At 45.1% G+C, this 19,618-nt stretch overlaps 2 protein-coding genes across 2 annotated transcripts in view; one reads left to right on the top strand and one right to left on the bottom strand.

Moving 5' to 3' along the window:
• Positions 1-59: 59 nt before the first annotated feature.
• Positions 60-12,869, top strand: pygb (phosphorylase, glycogen; brain). The gene is given in 21 exon segments (XM_012827588.3): positions 60-584; positions 1,836-1,937; positions 2,518-2,596; positions 2,955-3,058; positions 3,249-3,380; positions 4,321-4,432; positions 5,878-5,960; positions 6,913-7,056; positions 7,345-7,437; positions 7,925-8,071; positions 8,194-8,357; positions 8,474-8,588; positions 8,746-8,847; positions 8,994-9,141; positions 9,465-9,523; positions 9,668-9,809; positions 10,076-10,283; positions 11,083-11,217; positions 11,393-11,459; positions 11,856-11,951; positions 11,953-12,869. Coding segments are annotated over 21 exon segments (2,727 nt in total). The 5' UTR covers positions 60-341; the 3' UTR covers positions 12,205-12,869.
• A 4,368-nt stretch (positions 12,870-17,237) lies between these two features.
• abhd12 (abhydrolase domain containing 12, lysophospholipase) overlaps positions 17,238-19,618 on the bottom strand; it is a 26,422-nt gene continuing 24,041 nt past the window's right edge. The window contains exons 13-14 of the mRNA XM_031579511.2: positions 18,415-18,542; positions 17,238-17,825 (exon numbers count right to left, since the gene is read on the bottom strand). Coding sequence (XP_031435371.1) covers positions 17,792-17,825; positions 18,415-18,542 — 162 coding nt within the window. The 3' untranslated portion in view covers positions 17,238-17,791. The remainder of the gene's footprint in view (positions 17,826-18,414; positions 18,543-19,618) is intronic.

Raw genomic sequence — 19,618 nt, forward strand, 5'->3', positions numbered from 1 at the left:
ATCCCTCGCGAACTCGCCGAGACCCTGACGTCAGAAGCATTGTTGGTCCAGTTCTTACCTTTGCATATGATTGTGTCTCGTTTTACGTTTTTCAGCATGGCTGTACATACTTGACTGTGGATCTCTTAGCCTGTAAAAAACCTTCCAGTTCGCGTTTCCTCCAATAAGAATCAGGAACATTGGCTTGCCTGCCCATCGCTGCACACAAACAATAAGGGGTGTGTCACAAATATTCTTGGTTTCTGCAAAGTCCTGCGTCGTCCAGCCACTGGCGATTGACTGTCCCCTAATCCTATATCCACATCCGTCCTCGGTTTGCGACGTGAGGTGCCTCTCAAGTAATGGCAAAGCCACTGACCGACCACGAGAAGAGAAGACAGATCAGTGTCAGGGGCATTGCAGGGCTCGGCGATGTCGCGGAAATAAAGACCAACTTCAACAGGCATCTCCACTTTACTCTGGTGAAGGATCGCAATGTTGCCACACCAAGAGATTATTATTTCGCCCTGGCACATACCGTCAGAGACCACCTGGTTGGGAGGTGGATACGCACCCAACAGTATTACTATGAAAAGGACCCAAAGGTAAAAGCGAAATCTTTTCCTGTCGATGTCCCTGTCGGATATATAGCAGGAAGTGTCCTGCCGTTCATGGGCAGTTTGGATTACTTGAATGCAGGCCGATTGAAAATGAAATAAGAAATATTTCAAGCTTTTGCTATTAACATCTAGTAGATCCCGTTCAGAGAGTGACTGATTCAAATGACTAAGCCCTGTAGTAATCAGAACTTTCTTCATAAATTCATGGAATCCTGAAATGTGATGCTTAACATCTCAGGCCCATGCATTGTTCTTTATTTGCAATGCATGCAGATATGTGTCTAGTCAAATAAATGTCTGATTTCGTATATAGCTACAGTGAAGACTAGCAGCCAACTCACCCCTTGGGGTGATCATAATTCCTTGTGTTTAGTGTTCTCCAAAAAACATCTAACCGCAAGACCACTATCAAGTGTGCACTATTGAAACGATGTTTATTAATATCACAGCAGGAAACTGTGCATGTCATGACCATTCTCCCTGAAACAGTTTTTTGGGAAACAGAAAACGTAGGCAGGTGCTAATTCTAAATTGTGTACAAGTTTTAGCTTTGCTGGTGTCCATATTTGCAACATTTAAGTTCAACTTTCTGCAGAACAAGACACACAAAAGTACTCCGGTCAATACAAACTAAAGGAATGTTATGTTAGATCACCAGGAGTAGCTGGCATTAAAAGGGTAATTTGAATCCAACGTTGTTGCTGTTATGTTGTTGCTGCTGGCTGACAGAAGGAGGAGAGAGTTACAGGCCAGATATATCCTGCGGTGTGAACAAAGTGCTGGTCTTGAGCCAGAACTCCAGTGCAGCCCCTGTGCTCTGCTTCCTGGTTCAGTTTAGAGACTGAAGTTCATATCACACAGGGATTAGGAAATCTACTCTTTCAGGTTCAAGCCACATTAAGCAGTCGTCTGTAAAAGTCCACGGAAATCATATCTTGTGAAAATGTTTGATAAGCCTTTCTACAGGCTTCTCGGAATGGTGTTCGTCTTAATCATTAGCCATTGTATAGCTCATATCATGGGTGTACCTTATTGAAATAGGCAAAACCTTTGCATAAAGAGCTTTGAACTTGAAATATAAATATTTGTATTTCCTGGAATGTGGAGACGGATAACAGATTTGTTTTTGTCATCCCCCAGCATGATTAATGCAGAATATCACCCAATATTTTTTTATACACACTTACTCTATAACATGTTGATCACCTTGGACATGTCCTCTCTTGCCATCTGCAGCGAATCCACTACCTGTCTCTGGAGTTCTACATGGGCCGGACCCTTCAGAACACCATGATAAACCTTGGCCTTCAGAACGCGTGCGATGAGGCAATATACCAGGTAAAAGGGCACTCCTGTGCTCACTTAATAACGTTGACTTATAACTGCAGCAGTTGCAGGTCCAGTTTGCTCCTACAGGTTCGTGAAAGGTTCTTTAGGATAAAACAGATTGACTGACGCCTCAGATCAGTAGCCAATAGCCAGTATAGTAGGCCAGCATTGTACAGTTTTAAAACATTCATTGAAAAATGACTTAAAGAGGGGATAATGTTCGTGGACGCTTTGATATCAGGGTTTATGTGCCCGCAAGTTGTCTTGTTTGACTATTTGCTTTGCTCTACCGGCTGCGGTCCTTTATCATTATCCATTGGGCAGTGAACAGACTACAGTTGTTGAATGAAACCTCTCTACGGTTCTAAGAGGCTCTCTGAAGCTTCTATCACATTGTTGTCAACAAACACAATTATATGGATGGATTTCAAGGACGTATTGTAACAAACAAATCTGTCGTTGAATACCCCCCCCACACACACACACACACACACACACACACACACACACACACACACACATCTTGCATATCCAGAAAGACAGAAAATCACATCCTGGTTCAACAAGGCATTGTGTTTGTCTTGAACAGCTTGGTCTGGACCTGGAAGAACTTGAAGAGATCGAGGAAGATGCTGGGTTAGGCAACGGAGGGCTGGGCCGCCTGGCAGGTGAGAACGATGATGAAACCATAAAATCATCTTCTAGTAATTGGGGTTGTTAAATCAGTTTGCAGAAAAGCTTTTTAACCACTATTACCTTCTATATGCATATCAAATATGTGTAGCTGTTTTGATAATCTGATTATTCTCAATATGCATCTTTGTACCTCATTCTGTTTTTGTCCACTCTTGCCACCCTTACAGGTAGTCTGTTTGTTGGTTGTCTAGTGTAGACCAAAGACTGTTTCAGTTGTACATACCGTTGCTTGATATTTCAATATTCTTTTGATTCGACACACCATTAGCTAACTGCTTCATCATAGATATAAGAGTTATAGATGCGATTTATCAAACCTCTGATCTGCAGCTTGCTTTCTGGACTCTATGGCCACCTTGGGCCTGGCTGCCTACGGGTATGGGATCCGCTATGAGTTTGGCATCTTCAATCAGAAGATTGCCAACGGGTGGCAGGTGAGATATGGAGCAACTACCAATGGCTCTGGAAATCAGTTTCAATAAAAAAAAATCCATTTTATGTTTAAATGCCAAAAAATAATACTGTCCTTTCCTGCAGGAAGAGGTCATTGCAGTTTGACCCAAGAGATTACAGTTCTGGGCATTGCACCACCTTGTCATTCATTATTTATGTCACATTGTTCAGGTGGAGGAGGCTGATGATTGGCTGCGCTATGGCAACCCCTGGGAGAAAGCCCGGCCTGAGTACATGCTCCCGGTGCATTTCTTTGGCCACGTGGAGCACACCGCAGAAGGAGCCAAGTGGGTCAACACTCAGGTGAGTCTCACCAGGCTGCACCGGGCCGCAGGAGAATCCACCAGTCAAATCTACTACACTCATGATTGGCTCTCCTCTGACTCTCAAATTGGTGTCTTTGTTTATGCCCATGTGGAAAAAGTCTGCAAAATACCCAAATACAAAAAGTCTGCAAAATCACGCTTCATGTACAATACTTGTGTAACAGGAGTGCGTTCTCCTTCTCTGCGCTGTGTTGTGTTGTGTAGATGGTAAATAACGTGACACCACAACCGGTCCGGGGGAAAATAAATAAACAAAAGGTCACGCAGGGAGGGTGCCAGCACACAGTCGCAAAAGAGAGACATTGAACAGAAGCAGCCCGGCCGCGGACCGCAATCAAATACACATAAAATACACGAAAATACATTTGAAGAGTAGATACAGAAAACGTGGCACACTTAACGCCAAAAAGAAACGAACAAGTCACGCAGGGAGCAAGCCAGACGCCCACAGCTCCACTTTAAAATGATAACTGTTTGCTCTGCACACAGCACATGCTAGTTCAGGGAAACACTCTTAACCCTGCTACACTTGCATGTAAATCTGTGGTAAGAGCTTGCATATACATTTCATACAAAAAATGGCATAATACCCTTCAATTTGCAAGGTCGGTAATTTTTTGCGTTACTGTATATATACTGTATATTATGTGTTAACACACTGTTGTCATATATAAGCTACTATATATAAAATGAACATGTATGAATTCTTCCCATGTGGCTGTGCACTGTGTGCAAAAAAAGGGAATAGAGTGAGGAGCTGTTATGAATGAAGATGAATTGTTGATTGCGACACAGTGCACTACAACACAAGGGCAGCATTCAAATGGCACTCCAGCAATGTTCCTGCGCGTTCCTAAGCGCGGCGCCTAAACAGCTGTCATCTTTAAAATGCCTCTAATGCTTCGTGTACATTCCAGGTTGTCCTGGCGATGCCCTACGACACCCCCGTGCCTGGGTACAAGAACAACACGGTCAACACCATGAGGCTGTGGTCAGCCAAAGCCCCCAATGACTTCAACCTCAAAGAGTGTAGGCCTCCCTCTCTCTCTCTGTCTCTGTCTCTGTTTGTGTGTGTATGTGGGTGGATGTCTCTCTCTCTCTCTCTCTCTCTCTATCTCTCTTTCTTTCTCTGAATCTGTTTGTGTGTGTATGTGGGTGGATGTGTCTCTCTCTCTCTCTCTCTCTCTCTATCTCTCTTTCTTTCTCTGAATCTGTTTGTGTGTGTATGTGGGTGGATGTCTCTCTCTCTCTCTCTCTCTCTCTATCTCTCTTTCTTTCTCTGAATCTGTTTGTGTGTGTATGTGGGTGGATGTCTCTCTCTCTCTCTCTCTCTCTCTATCTCTCTTTCTTTCTCTGAATCTGTTTGTGTGTGTATGTGGGTGGATGTCTCTCTCTCTCTCTCTCTCTCTCTCTCTCTCTATCTCTCTTTCTTTCTCTCTCTGTTTGTGTGTGTGTATGTGGGTGGATGTCTCTCTCTCTCTCTCCGTGTCTCTCCTGGAGAGTGGCAGTGTCACGCTGTAGCTTCAGTCAGGCAGCCCCCATGATGCACCAGTCACACGCCTGACACCCTTTCACACCCTGCCTGTGTCTGAGACCACAGCCGCTGATAATAGCACACGCTGTTGTAGTGGCGGGCTATCTTTGGAGAGTCCAGGTGTGCCGCAGTTGGCCACCCCTCCTGCCCGTAGGAATGCTTGTAATGGCTAATCGGAGTGAATGGGTGCGTTGGAAAAGGAAAGCTGAAATATGTATTAGATAATGTGGTGACCCTTTAATAATAAATACAATTCAACTGCACAAACTGTTGTAAAAGGTCATGCTGGCCTTGTGAGATGATCCAAAGTCTAAACTCACACAGACTTTTCTGTGTTGCCAGTATACCACATTGGAATTATGTGTAATAGTCAAGTCAAGACAGGTGAAGGAGAAGTCAATGGGTGTGTTTACATATGGTAGGGTAACTTGGGGGGGTGATGGTTACCTTAGACTGGGGCTGTGTGTGTGTGTGTGTGTGTGTGTGTGTGTGTGTGTCTGTGTGTGTGTCTGTGTGTGTGTGTGTGTATGGAATACCAAGCAATGCCAGTGTGTCAGCACAATACACTTACCCTCCCTGGCTTAGAGGCCGGAGTGGGCTCCGTGCCATGGTCGCCATGGATACACTACCCAAGCTTGTGAGATGGTGTGTATTGAAAAGCTGACGTGCATGACAGGGCATGCTCTGCAACTCAACGTTTTGCATAAGCTGTCAGACAAGTACATGCACAGACACACGTACACATGCATGCATGCCTGCTTGCTATTGTAAAAACACAGATATTGTATTGTTTGTCTCACAAGTTCAGTTGATTTAGCATCTAATTTAGCTCACACAGAATTAAATGGGAAGATTTAGATGCAGTGGCCACCGTAGGAGTTTAAACCTTAACCATTATTCTTTACTGTTTTTCTTGTTATTGTTTTATTTTGTTTGGCAGTCAATGTCGGGGACTATATTCAGGCCGTACTGGACAGGAACCTCGCCGAAAACATTTCCAGGGTCTTGTACCCCAACGACAATGTAAGTGTCTGCACTTCTGTCGTTACATAACGACTGTCATCATGATTCAGTGTCAGGATTGTTAGGGCTGCGTGGCGAACAGGAAGAGTTTCTGCATGTGTTAAGCATGGAAGCTAAGTTGAGCGTTAGGAAGGGGGTTGGGTGGGGGTGGGGGTGGGGGTGGTGCATTCTCTAATGGCCAAAAAAGGACAACTCACTTCTGCTGTGTGCTATGTGGTGCAGCCAGAGACCACAGATGCACAGACACACACACTGACTGCTCGCACAGAGCAAGCACTAGTAGCTCAATTAAGAGAACAGTCTTCCATCAGACACAAATACTTTAGTAAAAAAAACAGTCAGCTGTATAAGTAGATATTAAAAACCGGTGCTAAAATTAGCCCATCACACATTGTTATGAGGCTGGCTGGGATGAGCAGCAGCATGGGCCAAGTTGTTTATCAGGCTGCTGAATAATTCTGTTATGATGTGCAGTGGTAAAAGGAGAGGAGGTGGGGTTATTTTAGGTCAACCATCAAGCCAGCATCACATGTATTTGCTAAATTTACCGTAGAGGTGTGAATGGAATTCAGCAACAGGATTCTTTTATATACATAGTTCTTGGAACACGGGTCCTTTTCTTGGTCATTCTACTTAGGTTCTGAAATCAAATTATGCTGACTGAATGGTTCCTTGAAGGGTGGCATTGTGGAGTTTTGAATGAGTGTGTGTGCATGATCTTTCTCAAAGGAGCTTTATCTGGTGAGCAAATATCACTCTACATAGGATGACGGTCACTAGTTTGGGTTAGGGTGTGTTTTGATCTCTTGATGCATGTGTGGTGCATTAGAGATTTTTATTAGAGAGAAGAGAGTCTCTCACAGGGGCAGACTTTGTCAGTTTTGTGGTTGCCATGGCAGCAGTTCCAAGTAATAATGTCTTGTTTTGTTTCCCACCTGTCTGGGTGTTGTAGTTCTTTGAGGGGAAGGAGCTGCGTCTGAAGCAGGAGTACTTTGTGGTGGCCGCCACCTTACAGGACATCATCAGACGCTTCAAGTCCTCCAAGTTTGGTTGCAGAGACCCTATCAGGACGTCTTTCGAGACCTTCCCCGACAAGGTGACGATCTGTTGTTGTCCCTCTCAATCTAAGTATCTGTCAGTATCTAAATCTGCTGTCAGTATTATGGATTTCCGTGTGCCAGGACAATGCGTGTCCTTGCCTTTACATTACTAGTAGTCATGTTCATAGTAGTGCATTCTTTTGATCTGTATCCTAGCCATTCCTGAGAACAGTTTGAGTAAGCCGTGTGTGTGTGTGTGTGTGTGTGGTGTGTGTCTGGTGTGTGTCTGGTGTGTCGTGTGTGTGTGTGTGTGTGTGTGATCCTCCTCTCTGCTGCTCCCACAGGTAGCTATCCAGCTGAATGATACCCACCCGGCCCTCGCTATCCCGGAGCTCATGCGCATGCTGATAGATATGGAGAAGCTGGACTGGGACAAGGTAATTTTTAGCGTTATTTTTTTTTTAACATTTTAGTGCACAAAATCATTTTGAGGAAATACCCTCACAAAAAGCAGAACTAGCACCAATACATAAATCCTACAGACAATGCAGTGAGGTGTAGAGTGAACTTCTCTAAGATTGACATGTTAGAGTTCCTACATACCAGGAAACGATAGACCTGTTTGCTTTGTCATCATAATGCAGGTTGGTAGGTTTGTTTTCAGTTAGTTGATGAAACAGATAAGCCTGTCATCTATCCATCACATTTACCGTTTTACCAGAAATTCTGCTTTGACTCTGTCTGCTTGTTTGTCAAAACAATAGTGCGATAAAACGTACAGTTTGACAGACATTTGTAACTCGTGAAGGAAAGACACTGGCGTGTTTATGTTAATGTGCGGTTCTAATCGAAACATTGAGCTGAAACTGAATCTGAAAATAGACATCGTTTTAACTTTAAATTGTTTTTATTCCACATGTCTAGGCATGGGAGATAACCACCAAGACGTGTGCCTACACGAACCATACAGTTCTCCCAGAGGCCCTGGAGCGTTGGCCTGTGACCATGTTTGAACACCTCCTGCCCCGGCACCTCCAGATCATCTATGAGATCAACCACCGCCACCTGGAGGTGAGTTTGAGACATAGCACGCTAAAACAATGAATGAATCGCATTCGTCTCCAAATGGTGTCTTGGCAAATGGTGTCCGTTTTTTTTTTTTTTTGTGGGTCACCCTTTCGTGTGATTGGCAGAAAATCAAAGCGCTGTTCCCAGGGGACGACGATCGCTTGAGGAGGATGTCCCTGATCGAGGAAGGAGACCCCAAGAGGATCAACATGGCTCACCTGTGTGTGGTAGGCTCCCACGCAGTCAACGGAGTCGCTCAGATCCACTCCGACATTGTCAAGAGCACTGTGTGAGTACTGGGCAGTTTTGAGTATTGGGTCATGACCCCTACCAGGACATCCCTGTCTGTTTGCTCTTCATGACTGGTTATTGTAAAGTTGTCATCTATCATTTGACTTTGTGAAGCTTCAAGGACTTCCATGACGTAGAACCGGAGAAATTCCAGAACAAAACCAACGGAATCACACCTCGCCGCTGGATGTTGCTATGCAACCCTGGCCTGGCAGATCTCATTGCTGAGGTAGGCCAGACAAACGTGTGTGTGTGTGTGTGTGTATAAGTGATGTGTATCAAGTGTCCAAGCAGAGAACATGCAGTTTGTGTGTTTCTGCTGCAGACTACAGGACATCTGCAGTTTTACCCCAAATTGACTCAAGTGTCCTCAATGCATTCCACAGAAAATTGGAGACGAATTCATGACTGACCTTTATCAGCTGAGGAAGCTGGTGGACTTTGTTGACGACGAGGCCTTCATTCGTGACATTGCCAACGTTAAGCAGGTACCTGGCCCATGCTATCTCTCATGACTCACACTGTTACACTGTCAAAGGCTGCAAAATCACAGAATTCGCTCTCCTCATGAAAAATCTCATTAAATCTTCTCATTAAATTCAGCCTTGATTTGCCCTATTTTTATCCTACGCAGGAGTGCAAGCAGAAGCTTGCAGCGTACCTGGAGATTGAGTACCAGGTGAAGATCAATCCTGAGTCCATCTTTGACATCCACGTCAAGCGGATCCATGAGTATAAGAGACAGATCCTCAACTGCCTGCACATTATCACTCTCTACAACCGTAAGTGCGTCTAACCGAGTTTGACACCACTTGGAGTTTTTGCCTTTATAGTCAGTGTTATAATTCGGCCTTAAGGGCAGAACATTTGTTCTTTTTTGTCTGACTTCATGTTGAAAGCCATTTGGAAAAGCCATCCAGGCATAAAATTAGGTCATAGTGACAGCAGAGACTCTGTGAAGCATGTAGTCAGTGAGTATTTGCTGCCCTCTGCCTGTGGGTTGGAGAACTGCGTCATGAGTTCTCAGTGATGGCTCTATGGTTAAAATAGGGGACCCTCATCTCCATGAAGATATTTTTTTACATCTATTTCTTATTTTGTTTAGGCATTAAAAAAGATCCAAACAAGCACTTTGTCCCAAGAACCGTCATGCTTGGAGGAAAGGTATGCTTGTGATGTGATGTGTCCAGAATTTTGGCAGTGTTAAACTGCCTGCTTTTTAACGTTGAAAGGCTTGTAAGTGGACATTCTGGTCTTGAATCAGCAACTGTTTGATCCGACTCTGAATTCTGCGCCCTCCTGCCCTAGGCTGCCCCAGGATACCACATGGCGAAGCTGATCATTAAGCTGATCACTTCTGTGGGGAGGGTGGTGAATAATGACCCTGTCGTGGGCGACAGGCTGAAGGTGATCTTCCTGGAAAACTACAGGGTGTCGCTGGCAGAGAAAGGTGAGTGCCCACCCAGACGCTGAGTCCTCAGCTGTTGCAGGTGAAGATGAAGGTGAAGATGATGTGCTATTCATGAGCCCTTTGGAAATATCTTCAATCTGTCTTTTCCACTCCAGTGACTTCTAACTTACTTCTCTCTCTTTCTCCATCTCTCTCTCCTTCTCTTCTCTCTCTCTCTCCCTTCTCTCTCTCTCTCCCTCTCTCTCTCTTTCTCTCTCTTTCTTTCTCTCTCTCTCTCCTTCTCTCTCTCTCCTTCTCATCTTCAGTGATCCCGGCGGCTGATCTCTCGGAGCAGATCTCCACGGCGGGCACGGAGGCCTCTGGGACGGGCAACATGAAGTTCATGCTGAACGGCGCCCTCACCATCGGCACCATGGACGGCGCCAACGTGGAGATGGCAGAGGAGGCGGGCGAGGAGAACCTCTTCATCTTTGGCATGAGGGTGGAGGATGTGGAGGCCATGGATCGGAAGGGGTGAGACATGGGGTAACATGTGAGGGGAGGGGGTGAGACATGGGGTAACATGTGAGGGGAGGGGGTGAGACATGGGGTAACATGTGAGGGGAGGGGGGTGAGACATGGGGTAACATGTGAGGGAGGGGGTGAGACGTGTTAGGGGAGGGGGTGAGACATGGGGTAACATGTGAGGGGAGGGGGTGAGACGTGTTAGGGGAGGGGGGGGGGGGGGAGGGGGTGAGACATGGGGTAACATGTGAGGGGGGGGGAGGGGGGTGAGACATGTGGGAGGGGAGGGGGTGAGACATGTGAGAGGGGGGGGGGGGGGGGGTGAGACATGGGGTAACATGTGAGGGGAAGGGGGTGCTTTTCCACAACATTTAGGGCACAAGACCACTCTTCACTGTATACTAAATACTGTACATCTTTCCCAGTCCATAACATAAGACTCATAGGGGTTCTTTTGTTTTCTGTGTTTCCTGTATGTCTTTTTTTATACATTATTTTAGCTTCATACACTGGGGTTCAGTCTCAGGAATGTCCCATGAGGTGGCAATACTATAACATTCACATCTTTCAGTTATTCACAGGCTTAGGTACACAGAAGATTACACTAGAGCAGAGATACCACTGAAAATGAAAATATCCTAAATCAAATCCATAGAAATGTTTTCAATGCATAACAAAACAGTAGTGTGTTTATTGCAAATAAATAATTTTTCAACGGACTGACCTCTCATGTAAGTGGTGCGTCACCGAAGACGATCCAGTGTTTGGGAGCGGCGGTGGTACTTCATCTCTAAACTCCCACGTGCAGGTATAACGCCAAAGAATACTACGAGCGACTCCCAGAGCTGCGGCAGGTGATCGATCAGATCCACACTGGATTCTTCAGCCCCCAGGAGCCCGAGCTCTTCAAGGACGTGGTCAACATGCTGATGGATCATGACCGGTATGAGCATCAAGGCCTCCGTGCAGCTCACAGTCTAGTCATCCTCTGTGCTCATTCATAAGGCAACGTTGAAGTAAAATGTCAAACAATGCAAATGTTTCTTTTATCCACAGAACGACATGTCAGTGGAGTTTGATTGACTTGTGCGTTTGTGAAACACGTGTGTTATTTTCAGGTTCAAAGTGTTTGCTGATTATGAGGAATACATCGCCAGTCAGGAAAAAGTGAATGACCTTTACAAGGTAGGTCACGGGGCGTGGGTGGTCTTACAGCCTCAGGTGAAGCATTAAGCGATACAGTGCTAAAGCTCAATGTCTTCCTGTGAAGACAAAGGGTCATTTTGGCTGCCTGGTAAGCTAATTTCGCAGCATTGCTATTATGTAAACAAACAGTTGAAACGTTGGCCCATCTTCCTGTGACATAATGTGATATTACACACAGCACTGTGTCATAAGTCATTGAACTTCCTGAAAGCCCTTCCTGAAGTAACTGTCTAAAAGCCCTTCCTGAAGTAACTGTCTAAAAGCATGTTTCTAGCCTGTTTCTATTACGTACTTCCTACCGTTATGGGCCTGATTTGTGACCTTAATTACAAAATCGTCAATATAAAATGCGCCTCTTTCTTGAATGTTTTGCAGAACCCAAAGGAATGGACCAAGAAGGTCATCAGGAATATCGCAGCTTCTGGCAAGTTCTCCAGCGACCGCACCATCTCCGAGTACGCCAGGGATATATGGGGCGTGGAGCCGTCCGACGTCAAGATCCCTCCTCCAAACGAGCCACGCTACAGCGAAGATGCCTGAGAACAAGTCCTGCACTATCCTCTTCCTCCTTTCTCTCGTCGTCTTCCTCTTCTTCTCTCATCACTCCCCCAGTATCCCAGTCAGACCAGCGAGTCGAGTGGACAACACTTTAACAGACCCAACAAGCCTGTTAGAAAGTTGCCTTACTGCACTTAACCTTTTGTCTTTTAACTTTGAAAAATAATGCACCTTCACTTCGTCTTGTGTCCTTATGCAGTGGGCGGCTTCCATGTGCCTCATCCTTTTGTACATCAGCTGCCAGACGCATCGTGCAATTACAAACATTAGGATCATTATGAAATGACACGACATCCTTGGTGACAATGGTGACGCTAAAGAAGTCATTCAAGCGTCTAAAACAGCAACACTGTAAATTAAACATAGTGAGGAGTATCCCATTTTTTGTGTAGACGTCAGTTGGATTTTGTAACCATTTTGAGTGACCGCATGAATTAGGAAACCTTTATTTCTTTAAGAGGTCCAAGTTTCTACATTGTGTGACATCACGTGTGATGCATCAGGACAGTCTACTGTGATCTTGCACACATGTCGGATTAGCAACATGCTTGGGGCAGCTCAATCAAGTCCGAGACATTTGGTATGAATTACTGAAAAGTATCATCCAAAACGTCAGCATTTTACTTTCACCCTTTGTCTTATTCGTGCCGTGCCTGACCTATACAGATCAGGTGAACCCCAGAGCGACCTTTTCAGAGGCACAAGCTGTGTCTGTCAATTGGTAGCAGCAAGTATAAGGTTGTTTGTCCTTCACCTCGATGTATGGAATCATTTTGATATATTATGGTCAGATTTAACACTGATATAAAAATAAAGACTGTATAAATATTACTGCTTGTTTGTGTTTTAATGGAACATACCCTGTTGTGTATTCAGATGCTTGGCCAGTACTGGTCAGACCTGTACACAGGCCATTACACCATTACACACCCACATCATGCCTTTGTAGCCTCACCTGCACCCAGCCCTGATATATTGAGTAAACTCATCCGTGACGATACATTCTCTACAGATGATACATTCTCTACAGATGACAGTAAAGTATGACGATGACGATACATTCTCTACAGATGACATCACAATTGACCTCTGCCAGCTGAAGACAACCAGTTCATCTAGAAGTTCAAGGTCTGTTTTACAGATGATAAGGACCTCCCACATGAGGTGCTGGTGAAATGAAGTCTAGTCTGGAGATGATGTAGAGATGAACAGACCCAAAACTCACCGAGGGCCTGTTTAAACCTAGAATATACACAGAGCAAGACCAGACACCATCATTTTCCCCAAGTCCTTTATTATTGAAAAACATACATACTGTACTGTACATAATCTTCAGGTCTATCCAATAAGGTTTAGCAGCTTAAAAATGATTTGTAAACCACTCAGATATATTAGCAAAAAAATAAGATCAAGTTACTCTTAAAATAAAAGGGCAGTTTCAGAACATTTAAAAATCACGACAGCCTTTAAAAATAGTGGATGCTAATTTGTGTAGGCTCAAAATTCAGTCTCGTCCACTTGCTGCACATAAAAACAGATTTTGGAGATTCAGAGAGTAGTCCATGTCTAAATACAGTACAGTTGTCAGAGTTCTACCATCTTCAGTGATCATTATCAGCCCAACTGTGGCTGAAGCCAAACGTTCATCGTCCACTTTATCCATCATGGAACTTAAGAGCCCTTAAGAGTTCACTAATCGATCAGGCCTAGAGAAAAGATAAAACACTCTCTAATCTGATTCCATCTCTTAATCTCATATTGTTTGTCAGCCTTTCAGTTTGTAAAAAAACTAATTCAAATATTAGCCTCAAATTGATCAATCAATTTGTGTCTTTTTTTTCCAACTTCAACCTATGAAGAACTCATCCCTGTCTGTCCTCTTCCAACCACTGCACTGCACTGCACTACTCTGGGCCTGGTGGGAGGGAATGCAAATAGTTTAAACAGTCTGGTCTGTGGCAACCTGAGCCCCATTATAACAACATCTACCAGTAAAGCCAATCATTGCTATCCACCAGCCTAGATGAAGAAAAATAAATACATACCGGTACTTAATGAAATGTGTGCTTTTGAGTGGGTAAAAGTGTAAATATCCTGAATATGCATGATTTCTTTCTGATAGAACTCTTATATCCTACGCAAAGCGACCTTGAAAGTCACCCATTTCATTCCTTGCTAAACTCTACTAACATGCACGTTGGAGTCCACACAACAGTGAACAGAAGACACCCAAGCATGTTAGTCGCCAAGTAAACCATTGCAGCCATTTTGGAGACCAACGCAAGTTAAGAGTGTTCTCTCAGATTCAGACTGAAAGAGACGGTGAAAGATCATCGTTGTCATCACATCACATCACATCACCTAAGAGCCCGTGGAGTTCAGCTCCCTCCACTCAAACTGGGCTCAGAGAAGATGAATATGCGCGTAGAGAAGCCGACTCGATGCTTTCCACCGCTCCGAGCGCTTTGCCTGTCCGTAAAACTGTAACGGTAGATATATAAACATGGTGTTTATGGAAGGCATGTACACATTTCTGTTAATGTCGCGTGCAAATGTATGTCCAACTACCTACTGACCCTTTTGGAGACGACTCTAGCGAGCTACGGCAGGCTACATTCCACAGGCTAGCACTGTGGCCACAAGCAATAAATAAATCAAGAAAAGGTCTGTGGAAAAAATGTATGCCATTTTCAAAGAAAAAAACAATCGCCAAGCATTTAGCTAAGAATGTCTGTCTGTGACATTTGTTTTAAGTGTTAACGTTGCTTTGGTTAATGAGAAGGGGAAAGGGGTAAACAAGTATATAATAGACGAAGCCGTATTCCTGTTTTTGCGATAACTTGAAATGGAATTGCACTCACATCCCTCAACTGAACCAGTAAGCCCTACTTCCTCACTCGACCTCATCATGAGCCTAACTGACTGGCTACTCCACGGGAGGAATGTAAGAAGACAGTAAAGGACGTCTGGACATTTTCATAGAAAAACTCCCAGCCTCAATATTCAGCAGTAGGTCTTTAAATAGTACTGTGACTAATGACATTAACTTGGCTATTAGGGAACTGGGTCATGACTTGTTTTTTTTGCTTTTTTAAAATAAATGAAAAAAGTGCAAGAGAGCGTTAAGATCACCAGAAGAGATGTGAAGATGTGAAGTGTCACCACGAGAGTCCACTGGGCTAATGTGTGAGGATTTGCTGCCACTAGCTCTCTGGTTAATGAAGCTCTTCAAAAGGGAAGAGGGGAGGTGGTGGTGGTGGTCCCCTGTCACAGCCACAAGGCCCTCTGCTCCGCCTCCGCCAATTACCCCGTCCGACTGCCGAGGCCCTGTGTAATTTCTGCTTAAAAACAGCCTGGCGACGGAGAGGGAGAGGAGAGGAGAGGAGAGGAGGAGAGGGAGGCACTTTAAGCGCTTCGCCCCGGATCACTTTCCTCTCCTAATCAGCATGAACGCAAACCACAAAAAGGTCAGAGACGCAGCGATGTGCTCCACTTTGCTCCGGGTAAACAAACTAATGCCACGAATCAACACAGACACTAAACTCTGACGAGTGAACCCCCCCCAACCCCCCGGACTCTTTCCCTCATGATTCCCCAACAGGAGCAGGACCTGCCCCGGCTCTCAACCGCAGCCAACCCCCAGATCACCCCCCCTCCTCCCTCCCCCTCCTCCCCCCCTCTTCCCTCCCCTGGCCTTCGACTGTAATCCCTGGCTCCAGCGGCTGGCTGCCATGCCCAGAGAAGTGAACAGGGCTCCGAACCTTTACAGGTTTCTGACAGTCACCCGGAGAGCTGGACAATCGCCCACGCCACTCGTCTCAAGCGCAGGGGGGCTGCCAGTGAATGAGCGTGGAGGGGGCTGGTCCAACCAAAACAAATGACAGGAAGTAAGAAAGGCCCCTGGAGTCACCGTTGCATGAGAAGATGCTGGGTGGAGGCCATAGCTCTCACCACTGACATGCTGTTTGCTACTGTCTCCGTTAGTACAAGTTGAAGGCTACCACCATCTTCTGTTGAGTCGTAACATTACTCATTCATTAAATGCCTCAGGGTGCCTTATGAGGCTAACTGTGATAAGACTAGTGTGTGTGTGTGTGTGTGTGTGTGTGTGTGTATGTGGGGGGGGTTGGAATCTGGGCTCTGTAAAGCGCCTAGAGACAATTGTATTGTTATGGCGCTATATAAATAAAATTGAATTGGAATACATCAGAAACAATAGGGAAAATAAGATAAAATAACATTTCCATACATTGTACACTTTCAAGTATATAACTTCACAAATATAAAGTTGTGTTGTGCCCTTGGTCCTCCACAAGGCGCTTCAGAAAAAACATCTGGATTTCACATAATGACATCATATCCAGAGGTTAGAACTGATTAACACATCATGTCCAGAGGTTAGGACTGATTAACACATCATGTCCAGAGGTTAGAACTGATTAACACATCATGTCCAGAGGTTAGAACTGATTAACACATCATGTCCAGAGGTTAGGACTGATTAACACATCATGTCCAGAGGTTAGGACTGATTGATGCGAGCGGTCAAGTTAGAGATCAGTTGCAGTGGCAAGAAGTTAAAGAAGGTGTGGGAATGGGGCTGAATAAATAGAACAAAGCTGATGCGAACAATAACACACACCACTGGCCCTCCGACTCTTCCCCTCGGTAACACACCACCACTGGCCCTCCGACTCTTCCTCTATGTAACACACACCACTGGCCCTCAGACTCTTCCCCTCTGTGACACACACCACTGGCCCTCCGACTCTTCCCCTCTGTAACACACCACTGGCCCTCCGACTCTTCCCCTCTGTGACACACACCACTGGCCCTCCGACTCTTCCTCTATGTAACACACACCACTGGCCCTCCGACTCTTCCCCTCTGTGACACACACCACTGGCCCTCCGACTCTTCCCCTCTGTAACACACACCACTGGCCCTCCTGTTTTCAACCTCTGACTCTTCTTCACCTCAGTGATGTCAGATAGACAGGGGAGTAGACATCTCCTGGGTCCACAATTCACCTTATCCTCTCTCCCTCTCTCTCTCTGTGTGTCTCTCTCTCTCTGTGTGTGGGTCTCTCTCTCTCTCTCTCTCTCTGTGTCTGTGTCTTTTTCCCTGTGTGTGTGTGTGTGTGTGTCTCTCTCTCTCTCTCTGTGTGTGTGTGTGTGTGTGTGTGTCTCTCTCTCTCTCTCTCTCTCTCTCTCTCTGTCTTTTTCCCTGTGTGTGTGTGTGTGTGTGTGTGTGTGTGTCTCTCTCTCTCGTTGCTCTCTTCCGCTACACTGTCCAGTTAAAAATAACTTCAATGTCGACGTTGATTCCGTCCCCTGTGTTCGCTGATGGCGTTCATGATAAGGTCTCGTTAATTTTGGTGCGTGATTTGCATACTTGTGCCCGAGCTCAGCTGCCGTCGGTGCCGCGGTAACCGGTGAAAACATCTGTCCATATGTCAGCCCTTCGTTCTCGCCTTCTCTCTCTTTCTCTCTGTCGTCCTGCAGGAGTGTCAGTAGCTTAAGGGAATGCAAAATGAATGGAATGGTACCATTCTTCTTTCAGTTCATGCTTGTGTGTGTGTGTGTGTGTGTGTACAGTACTAGATGTGTGTGGGCAATGCATATGTTTGAGACGTATCTTGTACACAACTTGTAAACTTGTGTTTATGTTCTTATGAGAAACAGGTGTGTGTGTGTGTGTGTGTGTGTGTGTGTGTGTGTGTGTCTAGGGGGGTGTCCAGGAAGCGTTCTCAGCTACACGTGGGGGTGTGTTGTGCCAAGGAAGTCACTAGAGGAGAGACAAAGAGGAGAAAGAAAACCCCACACACACACACACACACACACACACACACACACACACACACACACACACACACACACACACACACACACACACACACACACACACACACAGACAGAAGAGAGAATTAAATTTAGCTTCATCTCGCCTAACACTGATGAAAGTTCTCAGCTGAAGGACGAGGGCGACTGAGACCTCATTAACACTCATCGTCCTCTCAATTGATACTTTAATGAGATAGGTAGGGTTCAGTCAAATTGATTATCATATATTGATACTTTAAAGAGATAGGTAGAGTTCAGTCAAATTGATCATCAATAATCACATGTCTTGGTGTACTTGGGGGGTGGTGTCTAAGCTCTTTAACACCACATAATTCTCAGTCTATTCTGTGAGTCGGTGTTGTGTTCTGACACTTTCAAAGTTCCTTTAAATGGCTACAGGACCTCATTAAACTAGGCTTTTAGAATGAGCCCATGCTGACAGTTGGGCTTAACGCACTGTGCCAATAAGGGGTTATGCTATAGGTGCTGCGAGGGCTAAATCGGGTCTGAACGCCCACGGGCCTGCGGTGTACCTCAGTATGTGTGGCAGCTCGGTACTCCTGTAGATGAACTTGTGTCTGTATCCCAGGCTGACGGGGAAAGGGATGAACTGGACCTTGTGTCCGCTCAGGCTCTTGGACTGGGCCGCGATGTTGTACAGCTGAGCAGAGAGGGGAGAAGATGAAGAGGCACAGAGGGGAGAAGATGAAGAAGCACACAAGAGGATATACTTCCAGCTGACGATGCAAACCGGGGAAATGACATTCAAAGCAGAAAAGGTCATCTGAATCAGAGGGCCCTATTTTGGCGGTGGAAAAACGGCCGGTTCTGCCCGGGGCGCGGGTCGTCTTAAACTCCGGTAGTAAATTCAACTCTGCTGAGGCGTGGATTTTGGATATACAGTAGGCGTGGTGACATATTCTTCCCTGACGGGGAACATTTGAATGCGCCGGTCATAAAACCATCACTGGTTCAGGATGGTTTATTTGGACCCGTAGGTAGATTTGGTTTGCCATCATGGTTTGTCATCATCCATCTTGACACACATTTTACAAACAACAATTGACACAAGTAATACAATTATTCAGTATTCCAATCTGTCCTAAACCAGTAAAAACTACAGAGGAAATAAATAAATGTTGCTTCTATATCCTCTGTGCAATGCTGCTGTGACTGCTTCATCGGAGTAATCGCTGCTGGAACAAAGCTATTTTTATACCGCCTTGTTCTGCACTTTGGGACTATAGACCTTCATCCAGCGGGAAGGGCTGAAACTCAGTGTGCTAAGGGTGGGAGTCGTCACTTAGAAATGAACCACTTATCCGCTTTAACTGTCTGGTGTCCAGGTGAAGTTGTGAATCACCAATCAGCCTTCTAGAACATTTAACGATTTGATTCAAAGACTTTCTCCTTTTTAAAGACAGGTTTCCATACATTGACACCAAAGTAAAAGATCAAATCGATTCAATAAAAACACGTCAGAATAAGATCATCAACGTTGCGTCACTGTAGTAATAGGACATGTTAAGCATGTAGAAACAGAACAGAATAGAATAGAAAAGCCGTTTTTTTTATTTGAATACAACGGAATTTGGATTAGCATACAACGAAATTGGCATAGAACGGATTTGCATACAACTAAATGTTTGAACGTATAAATAAATTCTCCAGAATGGACGCGAGGTGGACTATATTGATTTGACAAAAACAACATTAGCTTGTCAATGAATCTAAGTG

This window comes from Clupea harengus, chromosome 13 (genome assembly GCF_900700415.2).
Source record: "Clupea harengus chromosome 13, Ch_v2.0.2, whole genome shotgun sequence".
In the NCBI taxonomy this organism is placed as follows: domain Eukaryota; kingdom Metazoa; phylum Chordata; class Actinopteri; order Clupeiformes; family Clupeidae; genus Clupea; species Clupea harengus.